Below are 13,935 nucleotides of genomic sequence, written 5' to 3'. Positions count from 1 at the left end.
ATTAACCTGTCGTATTAGATTTGTCTTTATTATGTACTGTATATAATTTTCGCAATAAAAATATTTGACTCATGATTTATTTTAAAATTTATTTACGACTAACGTATTATAACTTTGAAGCGTTCTTGTATATGTTTTTCACAAAATTCTTTTAATCTGTTTCTTGTTATCTTGCGATGACCTCCGCGAGGAGATGGATCAATTCTACATTTCTCGGATTTCAGATCGCGCACGTGGCTACCATCTCAAGTTGTTGCCATTACATCGCTCAACGTAATAATTGCAAGCGAGTTTAACATTATAAACTGCGCGAACTGTGACAAGGACGCGCGACGTTTCATTCTTTTCGTTTCTGTGCTCTTATAAAAACTTCTTGTAAAAGAATGATCTTGAACAGTACAATAACAGCATAAAGTACGAAAAGAAATAGATTATTTTCTTATTTAAATGATCGCTTTGATTTTTTTATATACAAAATATAAAAAGTTATTTTCTTAATGGAATTGCATTGAATGAAATCAATAAAAAGAGATTTTATTACCATCTTTTTGCTAACATTGAGTTTAATTAATATCAGGTTCGCGACTGGCATAGTCCATATCATTATATGTGTGCATATATACATATATTAAATAACAAAACAATCATATTAGTTTTTATGTTACTAAACACTTGAAGAAATTTACGCAACAAAATCAGCGATTGAAGCGAACTTGAAGTTAATATATTATATACGTCATATAATCCAAGTTAAAATCTAAATCTGACATAAAACAATTTATAAAGGTATTTTATAAATTGAAAACTACAATTTTACTGATCTTTACCGGTTTTCTTGTATATTACGATTAATTAAATATTGTAATTCGTTTGGTATTTAATTTGTATTAATTATATCTTTGATATGTGTATTTGATCAGATATATGTAGATTCATTATCTTCAATGCATGTGTGGGAATCTATCTATTTAACAGAATCGACTTCAAATAACAAACCAAAAATTTTTAATAATATAAAAATCAGTAAATTAATACATATTAAATATTCATATTAAATATATTATTGATTTAATTTGATATCAATTAAACAGTATTAATAAAAACTTTGGTAGAGAGAGAATTTTTTATAGGAGATTTTAATGTAATCCTCTCTCTAAATTAATTCTGCAAATTTTATTTCGCTTATTGATTTAATTATTTTTTATGTTAAATATCTATTCTTCAAATATTTTGTTAAAATATTTGTTTTAAATTATTAATATAAAATAATTATTATTGATGTTGATTTTATTAGAATATAATATCTGAATTAAAGAAATTAATATACATATCTAAATATGAAGGTTAATTAATCTTCACAAAATAGACGACAGATATTCGCGTGGATCTTTTTATGTCCATAAATGATAGGAAATTGTTTATAACGACTCACTATTATTCTCCCGGATAATTAAAAAACTGATATAATTGCATTGGCTAACGAGCTGTTTGCGCGAAACATCTGGAAGCGTGTCATTATCAAATCGAAATTAACACGATGCCCAGTGAAGTGGTCGATAATGATAATAAGCTTTGAAAAACCTCGCAATGAAGAACTGATGGACCGGCAGTGATGATATTTTTATATCCGTCCGTGTGAGAGACGACGAATGTCAAAAGTACGATAGGCTTGCAGTCCCACATGCCGCGATAATACAATCTATATATATGAACAAACGTTTTGCTTCTATTCCCGTAGGAGAAATATTATTCTAATCAAGATATCAATTTCTGGATCTTTTTTTCTTCCATAAATTGAGGAGAATCTGAATTATATAGTCATTAACTTATGTGTATCTATTTGCATATTTTATTAATTATTAAAGAAATTTATTATCGTCCAAAAATTTTAACGAGAATTGTAATAATCCTGAGTAGATAAAAAAAGTGTAAGAATTAATTTGCTTTTGGGAATCCTCATTAATTTTAATTTATTAACATCGATTACATTAATATTAATTATAATATGTTAATATATTATTATATCATATATCTATAACATATCCTATTTTTATATTAATATATTATAAAACTTTAATGAGTTAAAAACAATTTAAATTTAAGAAAAAGATATAAATTTAGTTTTACTCAACTTTTCTGAGTTTGTAATACTTGTTGATCTTTCTTCTCATCAGACATTTTACATGCTAGAATAACATTATCTGACGAAGTCACAGGGCAGCTGTCATCCATAATAAACATTCGTATGAAAACTAAAATTCTTCCAATCGCGAGATCAAAGGTTATCGAAATTTTTTGTATTTTTTTTTATACAAAGACAGATTTATTTAATAATGACTGATAATGTTGAAAACATAACAGCCAGTCTTTTTGTAATATAATTTTTTCCTTTGTGAATTCATAAATAATGAAAATACACATGTATGTTGAGTGATAATTGATGTGTAATAATACCATTTGAGAAATGTCGTATTATTTTTATTACGTTTGTAACATAAAATTCATTGTACTAATTTAATGATTTATTATTCTTGTATCAGAAAAATGAACAAATGGCGACTATATTTATATATTTGCGATAACCTGCGCCGTTCTTTTGACGTCATTCGGATATTCTTCAAACATTCAATACTCAGTTAAAATATGTAACATAGTATCTTTCCCGCAATTTATCTTGAAGTCTACTACAAAATGAATGAAGTTCAAACTTCATTTCAGCAAGAAAGAAATTAATTTTAGAATTTTTTTAATAAATGACGTACATCTTTACACAGCATGTGTGTGTGTAACAGATTTTTCAAATATAAAAGAATACAAGAACATATATAATACATCCAAATCTCTCCCACTATGCTTTGTGTGTAATTTGCACTGTAAACATGATATAATCATTAATGTTTTATTTCTCTCGCTCGTGTCTCCAATCTATATTATGCAATATATATATATGTATATATATATATATATATATATATGTATATATATACAAAACAGTTGTCAGAAGCACATTTTGTTGTCACGTATAGCGACTTACAATCAGTACTAAAAATTATCAATTTCGTAAGAATTGTACATAAAGTTGTAACGACACATTTCGTTTTCAGGCGTGTGTGAATTATTATCGCTTCCAGGTGTAGACATTATGCCACGCTGTCAATCGTTTCATTATTTGAATCAATCGATAGATCTTTCCAATAATTTAACACACGATAACACATCGTGTTGTACATGACATTTAACGATGCGTAGCGTTACCCTCAATCTAGCAATCTGAATTTCTACTCTACGAGACGTAATATTTCTCACGATTTTGATGAGTAACAGTATTCATTCAGTATATCATAATTTTTATTGCATTCTTGAAGATTTTTTACTCGATTAATTGTTTTGTTATATCATATTATCCTTAATTTTTCTCTATTAATAAAAATTAGCGAAAAGATCGTTATAGTAATTATTGTAATTATATTATATAAATGTAATTACATTTTTTTATATAATTAAAAAAATGTTTTATCTAGATGAGGCAATAAAATGGAAAAATAATTAAATTCATCATGAAAGCATTAATATTTGTTTTACTCTTAAATAATCTTTATTTTTATATTTAATTTTAGTATTTTTTATCAAACAAATATTCATTATTTTATATAATTCCATGATGACTATTTCGATTTTTTTTAATTTTTAATCTTATTAATTCATTGAACTGTCTCGTTTGTTTCAAGCATCAATTATTCTACTTAAATCTATTATAATTTCCGTCTACTTGACATCAGTATTCTGCTCATCATTTATGCACCGACTTTCGGGTTCATCGCGATACAGCCGATGCGGCACCCAATCGCTCCGATACGATTTTATTCCAAGGCCATTCATTTATAGTAGCTTCTACAGTTCGAGTTCTATCATCGAGGGTTCTCTGTATGGATATGCACCGCGTGGCATTTGCATTCTCTCGCGCACGTATTGCATTATCATGCGTGGCGAAGCTAAGCGACTCCTGTGATTACGGGCGACGAACAAAAGTAATTTAATATCGGCACACATTTCACGGTGGCCTCCCACGTTAATAATTATCCACAATTGACTTGAATAAACGCAACACCCACTGCGATTGTGAGATCGTACCAACAGAGTACAACACGACACTTGGATGTGGTAGTGCCCTATAAATGTGCTTAGATTTAGTTAATCCGAGGAGGTCAGAAGTTAAAAGGACGTTAAAACTTCTTTATCAACTTCTTATCACATTTTTATATTCGAATTTTGTGAGAAAAACAGAAAATTCCGCGTACTTCAAAGCTATTTAGGATTTTGAGTCAGGCGGTATAAAACTAAAATATTTGTTAAAGATAATTCTAGATTTATTAGAATAATAAATTTATTAGCATAACTTATTATTCATAGAATATCTAATAAAATTGTATACGTTAATTATTCACATGAAATTATATATATAAATTAAGAAGAACTACGGTCAAAGTTAGATGTTGGATTAATATTTTTCGCTACAATAGTTCTTCAAATTTATGATTAAGTTTAATTTGTAAGATTATTACTTCAGTTTAATTGTATTGTAATTCAGTTGTATTCCCGAAAGAATCAGCGCGGAGTTATACATATCTGAAATAAATATACGTATTTAAAATAAATCATATAAAATTATTATTTCAAAATCATCTAACTTTGATTGTTATAGTTGTTTCTTCTTACTTGATTTTTTCATTTAGCGATCTTATTTTTAATTTATTATAATACATATATTAATTTTATGTATCTATACATAAAATATAATATAATAATTGTCCATATAATTAGTTATCCATATAATAAAATATAATAATTGTCAATTATATTTACTAAAAAAGCATGTTACGTTTGTTTCAATATTATTGTTTCATAATTATCATCATTACTTCAATATCTTGTCTGACTCTGATCCAATATCTGTTTGACTTCTACGATACTCTAAAATTTTTTATTCAACATATATTCAGAGTAGACATCATATGCATGTTGCAAGATAGTTTTTATGTTTAATAGGCATTAGGAGAATATTTCATTCCACATATATTAAACACTGATGAGCGTGCCGTCCATATGTACTAATAGAGCATCATTTAGAACATTCACATCCATCTGTGTCACAGTTATCTTTTCATGGAATTGTCATTGGTAGAGACGACTTTACTTCTTACCTCCTCGATTAGAATTCACGATATACGTATCAATGTCAAACTATATGTTAAATGATCTCGAAAAATACGTTAAATGATGCATTGTTTACAGGTACTGTCTATGAGCGAGGAGTTTAGGCGAGCTCTTTACGCAAACAGTGCCATTTCTCTGGACAACGACGTTATCATGCCCGATCTCATCGGCACGACGGAAATACTCAGCGATGAACACAGGGAACAGCTCTGTCGTCATCTGCCCGCGAGAGCGGAGGGCTACCAATGGACTCTCGTCTTCAGCACTAGCCAGCATGGCTTCAGCCTCAATAGCATGTATCGAAAAATGGCTAAGGTCGAGAGTCCGATCCTGTTAGTCATTGAAGACACAGAGGGAAACGTAAGTTCTGTTTTAAATCCTTAATTTTAATGTTTAAACATATTTCTTGATATTGTATTATATATCAGATTGTACACAAATAATAAATCTAAGCACATATCTAGCACGTGACATATATCAGCTTTTATAAAGCAGCTTTTTAAATAAATATACAAGTATTAAAAATATAATATATTTATTTATTAGAAAAAAAAGTGCGTTGTTGAACTGATTTCTTGTTGAATGTATATATTATCAGAAAGATAAACTAATTATAAGTGGAAAACAATTCAATCTAGTAAAATGTCGAGGTCAATTGACCTATTAATTTGAAGTAGAAAGTTCTGTGATTATCATAATTAGTCTGAATGAAAGATTATATGGATTTTCACAAAGTTATATTCGTGTTGGCTTACTTCGAATGCCCTATAGCCGTTTAAATTGGCTTATTGCTCTCTTCCATTTAGATTGTTTATTCGAAGCGCAAAATAAAAAACGAAATATAAACGTAAAATAATCTTTTTCTCGGTTTTACTGTGTACATATCGCAGCCTTCATGAATCACTTCTTTCTGTCACAGGTATTTGGTGCATTGACCTCATGCTCGTTACACGTGAGCGATCACTTTTACGGTACCGGCGAATCTCTGCTCTTCAGGTTTACGCCGAGGTTCCAGTGTTTCAACTGGACCGGGGACAATCTGTATTTCATCAAGGGCAATAACGAGAGCTTAGCAATCGGTGCTGGAGAGTAAGTTATCTCATTTTTTCTCAAAAGCACCACTATTCCTTTGTTGAAGAGAGCTTTACGGAATTGATCTTGTTTTCAGTGGCAAGTTTGGGCTCTGGCTAGATGGTGATCTATATCAGGGTAGGACACAATCTTGCAGTACATACGGCAACGAGTCGTTGGCGCCACGCGAAGATTTCGTCGTTAAAACACTGGAATGTTGGGCGTTCATATAGGACACGGCCTCATATTCCCAGCCTGTCACTCCTTCGCCATCACCACAGCCTAATTTAACCTGAACTTGTGAACCTTACGAAAATTTCGTCTCCAAGAGAGATTAAAGGAAAACTAACTATTCTAAGGACATTGTCGGAAGAGTTGAGTCGGATCAATATTGTCACGACACCAATTAACTCTATCACCATTTGGGAAAATCTCGCCCAGTGATAGACATGATGATTCTCCGAGGAGAGAAATGAATCGTCAATGTCCGCACGAAGAGACAACGATAGCATTGCCTGAAGATGGTGAAATCGGCGAGAAGCAACCTTGAAAGGGATGCGGACGGTAAAAAGAGACTGTCATGGCCCGAAGTTATGCGATCATAGCGTGTGTCTATTTTTGCATATCGCGTAACCCCTGACTCCCCTGTCTTTTTTAAGTTGGTATTTATTTTATTTTTTTATATTTTTGAATGAGATTGTCACTCGTCAATTTGATTTGTGGTTATTGTAAGTTGACCGAGAGAGAATCGAAGAATTATGATTACTTTGTATAATAATCGTTACTTCGAACTAGTCGTGAGTTTACATATTTAACCGATATAAAGATAATTATGATGATGATGATGATGATGATTATGAGATGATGATAATGATGATAATGATGATGATGATGATGATGATGATGATGATGATGATGATGATGATGATGATGATGATGATGATGATGATGATGATAACGATGATGATAATGTAAATGCAGATGTATAATGATGATGGTGATAAAAGAATGAAAGTGTGAATGATTGGAAACGATATGGATGGTAAATGCGAGGCGAAATATATTACGTTTGAAAGAAAATACAATTTACAAATTCACTATGATGAAGATGCTAAATCTAACAGTTTGTTGATGTGTAGATAATGTAGATAGTAAATGTAAATATATATATATATATACACAATATATATATATATACACATACATATTATATATATATACTATGATCGTGTTGCAATGATTGATTTTGACGGTATAGGTAGAGAGAGCTCTTTACGGAATGCTGTGTAGTTCATCATGTGCATAATGCAGACGTTTATTGAACCAAGAAACACGACATGTTACACATGCATATACATGAATACACATGAGGATTAATACACAGATTACGGGAAGTGTGCTCTCGCTCAACCGAATATAAATGATGATCCATGATCTGAGAAAAACATGTAGTTTTAGAGAAAGAGATACCTCGAACTGATCTTATGATTAAGAGAGGAATGAGAAGTCGAACGAGAAGTCAATGATGTGCGGATTGACTTAAGTCAAGCGTATTCGCGATCTTATCGTCAGTAAATTAGTAAATGTGCTTTCGAGTCACGAGTGACCACAACGAACACACATGCCTGTGCCTGCTTCGCTCTCTTTGTCTCCTTCCGCCAAGTGTACTCGCGATCTGAAGCAAGTATCTCAAGCGTGAAAATTCATCTTACTACCAGCGTACGAATTCCCTGATGCAAACGATCAATCATTCTAGATAACACATCAGATGAAGAATTATCGCGTTCTACTCGCGTTACGATGCTCTTTTAGACCTAGTCCAACTTTGTACGACTGTATACACACAATCACATATTGTCCGAGCTTATAATCTCTATTACACGAGCGTCGCCGGATTGAAAACAAATGTGTGCATCGCCCATTTCTATCCAGTGCGCTTCGTCGATTTGCAAAGAGAAAGTGAGAATAAAATCTTGTACATGCGCAAAGTGAGTGATTCTCAAGCGTGAAAAAAGAAAAGAGAAAATGCGCAAAAATGTTTTATCAGTTTCGATATTGTGCGAGATCGAATGGAATTTTTCTAATATATTAAGTTACAAACATCGTGCTGAGTTGCAACCATTTGAGAAGGCCCACTTCGGCGCATGCCAGTGACCCACGAACGTAACAACTTTGAACGAATCACATATTTTATACCACATAGACCTAATGACGACACCGCCATATATTTCTCTCCTTTTCCTCGTAATTACTCTAGACACAATTTCTACTCCACGACCACGCGTTGTATTGTTTCTATATATGATTACAGATCCTCGTAATCTTAATAAAGGCGTTCCTCTGCCAGTTGATTACTGATCAGCAGGGCCGCATATGATGACCAAGAGTGCATATTATACTAACGACAACATAACACACGCGAGCACAATAAAACACACGCAGAAAACTTTTGATCTACCTTTACCTATTTACCTCTTTCTCACACGTGACACACGATCCTTCTCTGCCGATGTAACATCATCGGAGAACGACTGAACGTTCGAAAGACTGAACAGTCGATCCAAGATATCCTGGAAAAATGAGACTCAAGTGTTCGCGCACTGGTTACAAGATGCACTAAAAAAAGGAAAGAAAAGAAGTAAGAAGCGCGTGATCAAAACTGTCGACTAGGCAGAGTATAGTGTGACACTTAATGAGAATTTGAAACTGACACAGTTTCAATGAGTTTAATTTTCCACGTGATGCGAAACGGACGTGATGTAGACGTTGCAAGATAGACTTTACTAAACCTCATAAACTTATCACGAGTGAACATAGAGTCCGTTTTCGGATGCATGTAGTATGAAATCTTAGCAAGATCTTAGTTTGTCGGGATTGTTTCTCGATCCCACGATGTCGACGAAGCACAAACAAAGTATCAAGTCAACATGCAGCACTACCGGCTTTATTAGAATAATAGTCTCGAATTTGTACATTCAATGCGACATATAGTAACATGTTGCGTACGATTAGCGTTGCTTAGGGCGTAAATTAGATTAGGCGTAATCATGTGATATTAAGTAAAAAAAAAAAAGAAAAAAAAAGAATGCGTTTCTAGATGATTTATCGAATCGCTTCAACAGTACCACATGATTACACATGCGACGTCGTCATGTACACTACATACACATACACACAAACCACATTTCGAGATAGGGGTCTTTCCGCTTTCTTGATCCGCGAAGCGTGCGTGCGATAGCAGGAACATTGTTCGAGGAACAAATGGATTCGAAATCCACGGTCAGAAATAATAGCATCATGTACGAGAAAGAGCGAAGTACGTGCATCCGACAGGTGACGATAATGATAAGTCAAATGAAGAGAAAAGAAGTACTCATGACCCTCGCCTTAATGTGAAAAAAAATCAAGATGTCAATGTGCACTGTAACGAAAATAAAACACTTAAGTATGTCTGGGAAACGAGCTTTTTGTTGGTTCTTTATTTTTCTTCGTTTCGTCGTTTGCACTTTTTGTGTGTCTTTTGTTGTTTAATTGTTATTCACATTTGTTATATAAGAACATTATAACAATACAATTAAACGAAGAAGATCATATTCGGTCAAGGCAGATCTAGGCGCCTAATGATTAAGCAAATTGAACTAAAAATGGTAAAATTTACACAAAAATATCATAGGCACTAAGATCTGCCTTGACCGAATATAGTCTTTGCTTAATTGCATTTCTCAGTCAATTTTCATTTACTATTCATTATAACAATGTATGTGCGATCTTCCGGTTAGTCAACACCTCGAAGATGAGTTCGATAAATTTATATTATGTTTTAATACCGTATCGTGAACTTTGCAAACCTGAGGTGATAAAGATATCTATAAGATTATTAGTTTACACGCCTAGGGAGGCATTACGGATAATGTTTGCTAATTAATAGTTACATCTCTATGCGTGATAGTATGCCAGTCTTCTTGCACACACCACACACACACACACACACACACACACACACACACACACACACACACACACACACATCAGTATCAAACATCGCCGTATGTTAATGCGAATGGCGCTTCTCGCTATCATTTGAGTGAGATTTGCTTTTCTTCTTCCACAAAGCGTCTTCTGTATCGAATGTAGGAGTACACGGCAGATACAGATTATCTAGAATATTTCAAAGAAACACGCGGTACTGCCTCTGTAGAAGTAAACTAAAATGTATCCAGTGGCGGATTACTCATTAGACATAATAAATGTTTCACAGTTTTACATAAATAATTGAAATTAATTATACAATTGATAGACTAATATTCGTAATATATATTTAAATATTAGATATTTAAATTGTTCCTGTAGTAGATAACATACATTTTTAAATAACATACGTTGATTTTATACATATAACATGTAATATAATTTTTTAATTCATTTGTTTAGAACAACGTTTTGAGAGCCTCGAAATGTTCCAATCCGCCACTGAACGTAAGAAATGGGACTAGAAAAAAAATATCCCTGCTGTAACGAACGATTTCCTGTTGTATATATGTATGGACATTTCGTCCTGCGCACGTTTAGGATACTTCCTGTGAAACTATTTCAAGAAATCGTTAAATTAATTATCATGATTATGCAATTTTCGGCACATTGTATTTTTCGATAACAGAAGATACAGCTCTTACATTAACAGCGTGACGAACTTAAGAGCCTGAGAGAAATGCCACCATCCACTGTACACATCCAGTTTACGGATGTGTTTACAATGAACTATTTACAATGAGCGTTATAAATATCTTGGAGTTGGAACACACACAACCAATGTTGTTTCATTGCGGAAGTAAAATGAAAAATTATTACACGTGTTCTAATACAGAACACTCGTGCTTCTCTATGTCCAAATCAGAACGTTAACGGTTGTGTTAATCTGAAAATTAAAGATATGCAAGGATATGTATGTAGAGTGTTCCATTTCACTCCTGTCAATTCTTAACAATCAATTCTTATGAATGAAAAATCGATTTTTTTTTCTTGAAAATGATTAATGGATGATTTTATTATGAAAATATACATTAAAAAATTCTTTGGATCGCGTAACATCCCAGCAAACGAGAATGGATTGAAATTAATTGAAATGGATTCAGATTTTCAGAAATATTAATTCACGAATATTAAAATAAATGCTTTTTAATCTAAAAATAATTAACTTTTTCTGTGCATTGTGAATACTGTTCAATTCAAAATTTTGAATAGGGAATGCAGTTTTCCAATTCAACTGCATCCAATTGAATTTAGAATCCAATTAAATCCAATTAAATCTAAAAAAAAGTATTCGCTATTTAAAATACGCATTCGGATAGAAAAAAATTTCAATCCATTTTAATCCATTCTCGTTTGCTGAGATGTACAAACAGATGATAAAAATCTTATTTTTCAGTCTGGATATTTAAATTTATAAGATATCAATCATATTATTTTTCCTTATGGCGGAAATGTGAAAAGTAAAAATTTTTATTTGTCACGTTTTCATCCCAAGGGAAAAATTATATAATGCTGCCCTGGATATTTGGGATACATTCTGTTATTCACTACGAGTACTGAAAATCTATAGTAATTGTATTATAGATTTTCAGTACTTCCAGTGAATAACAAAATACAGCCTTGATATCATAAAAATGTAGTAATCAATAAATCCAATTCATGATAATTTTATTATAAAAATATTGAATCTTTTTTATACTTATACTTTCTTTTAAAAAATGAAATATTTCCATAAATAGATGTTAGTTAAAAAAAGACAAAGGAAAATTGTGTGAATATTAATAAGTTGGAATTACAAGAATGATGGAACACTCTACATATAATTATGCTCTAAATCTATAATTGAGTATCTATAATGTAGTCTGTGTATATAAAAATCCATAAACGAGAGTAGCGAAAGTTCACGCTAAAAATCGTACGCTCGGTACCATATAATGTACCTGCGCATACACACGTAGTCGATATTAGCGATCGTTAGCGAACTGAATGTAAAAAAAGAGAGAGATTCGAAGAGAAGAAGAGGGACAAAAACTCAAGCAAGCAGCACAAGGAGACACATACCTTTGGTATACACAATTGTCAATTAGATTCAGACTGACTGCAGGGATTTGAACACGCATAAACAGTTCGATGTTCTTCAATGTTTAGCTAGATAAAGTTGTCGTCGTCGTCGTCGTCGTCCTCGTTAATGAGCACGTTATTGAGAACACGAATCGACGCATTTAACTCGGGCCAGTGGCGATAAATGTGAAGCGATTAGCGGCTAACGGGACCCATTTGACATAATGAAAAAAAATATTCTAATATATATACAGATATATATATTATCAGAAAGAGAGAGAGAGGGAGGGTAGGATATCAGAGTTCGTTTGAGGTAAGAGATGTTGATCTTAACTAAGGGAGTCATCGCACAAGCCACTTTGGTCTCGCTACGGAACCACACAATTAACACTGTGTATGCTACGTTATTGATGTGCAATCTATTCTACATTTACGCAGCTACCTGTAAACGGAAGAGATGTCCGTGTTCCTCGCCGTGAAATTCTGAATGTTTTCGACTGATGCTTTTGGGAAAAAAAATTTTTAATTGTGTTTGCTTTGCGCTGTCGTGTAAGCAGCTATCGCCAAAAGTTAATTAAAGTTAACTGAGATCTAATTGATCCACTGTCTCTTTCGCTCTTTTTCTCTTTTTCTCTGTCTTCGGAAAGAGGCAGAGCATTGATTTGAATATCAATTAACTTTGATTAATGTTTAGGGAAATGATCCCCTGTTGCATAAATGTTTGATCGGCTGTTAATGTAGACAGGTATCCGTAGAACTGTTCTTATATGACCAAGAAGTCATTTGGTTCAGTACGAAAATCTGGATAATTGATGTGACGTTTGTAGCGATTTCTGTGTTGAAGAAAAAATCAATTCTAGTAATAGCTAGCTAGCGCAACGAAATTCTGTTGTAACCAGAGATATAGGCAGAGCAGAGATTTTATTGAACTCAATGGCAATTGGATGTTCCAATATGCGAGCATTTCGATGTAAGGAAATTTGCAGTACAACAATATTAACTCAGAGATTCGACGCGGGGCGTTGTAATGAGATCTCACTGTATGTTATGAAAGAGCGACATGCTCTCGGCGATTAGCAGCTATACTAAAAATAAATCCAGTTTGCGAAACAAAGGAAATCGGACGATATTGTAAATTTATGCGATATATCCGCTGGAAAACTATTGCGCCAATTGTACATATGTATTTCAATCTGATAGCATGTCTCCTACAGACAACAATAGTAATCCAAATAATTTGCGTCGAGTTGTAAAAAGAAAGAGTCCAGGCATTCCTTTCATCAGTCAATTGTTCCAGCAGAACGTATCAAACAACACACGTTCAAGACACTCACGTCCATTACAAATGCTGGCGAAACTAAGAAAGCGGATGTATCTGGCAAAAGCAGTCTAGACTTTTTTGGTATGTTTTATTTAAATGAATTAAGCGCAGAAACAATAGCGATCTTTTTCTTTGTATCCCTATGGCGCCGAGAAAATTCGCATAGAACCAGATTCAGGATAGATATTTATGATATAAAAAGAGACAAAAAAAAAGAAAAATGAAAAATATTTAACAAG

The 13,935-nt window shown here is 32.7% G+C and overlaps 1 protein-coding gene across 25 annotated transcripts in view; it reads left to right on the top strand.

The window, feature by feature from the left end:
- mtd (TLD domain-containing protein mustard) overlaps positions 1–13,926 on the top strand; it is a 155,456-nt gene extending 141,530 nt beyond the window's left edge. For all 25 annotated transcript variants that reach the window (XM_087404488.1, XM_087404483.1, XM_087404481.1 and 22 more), the window contains 3 exons: positions 5,293–5,574; positions 6,134–6,303; positions 6,383–13,926. In XM_087404488.1, coding sequence (XP_087260614.1) covers positions 5,293–5,574; positions 6,134–6,303; positions 6,383–6,518 — 588 coding nt within the window. In that variant the 3' untranslated portion in view covers positions 6,519–13,926. The remainder of the gene's footprint in view (positions 1–5,292; positions 5,575–6,133; positions 6,304–6,382) is intronic.
- Positions 13,927–13,935: the final 9 nt, after the last annotated feature.

Source organism: Acromyrmex echinatior, chromosome 3 (genome assembly GCF_024713525.1).
Source record: "Acromyrmex echinatior isolate Ae372 chromosome 3, ASM2471352v2, whole genome shotgun sequence".
NCBI lineage: Eukaryota > Metazoa > Arthropoda > Insecta > Hymenoptera > Formicidae > Acromyrmex > Acromyrmex echinatior.
This window is presented reverse-complemented; position numbering and strand designations above follow the sequence as displayed.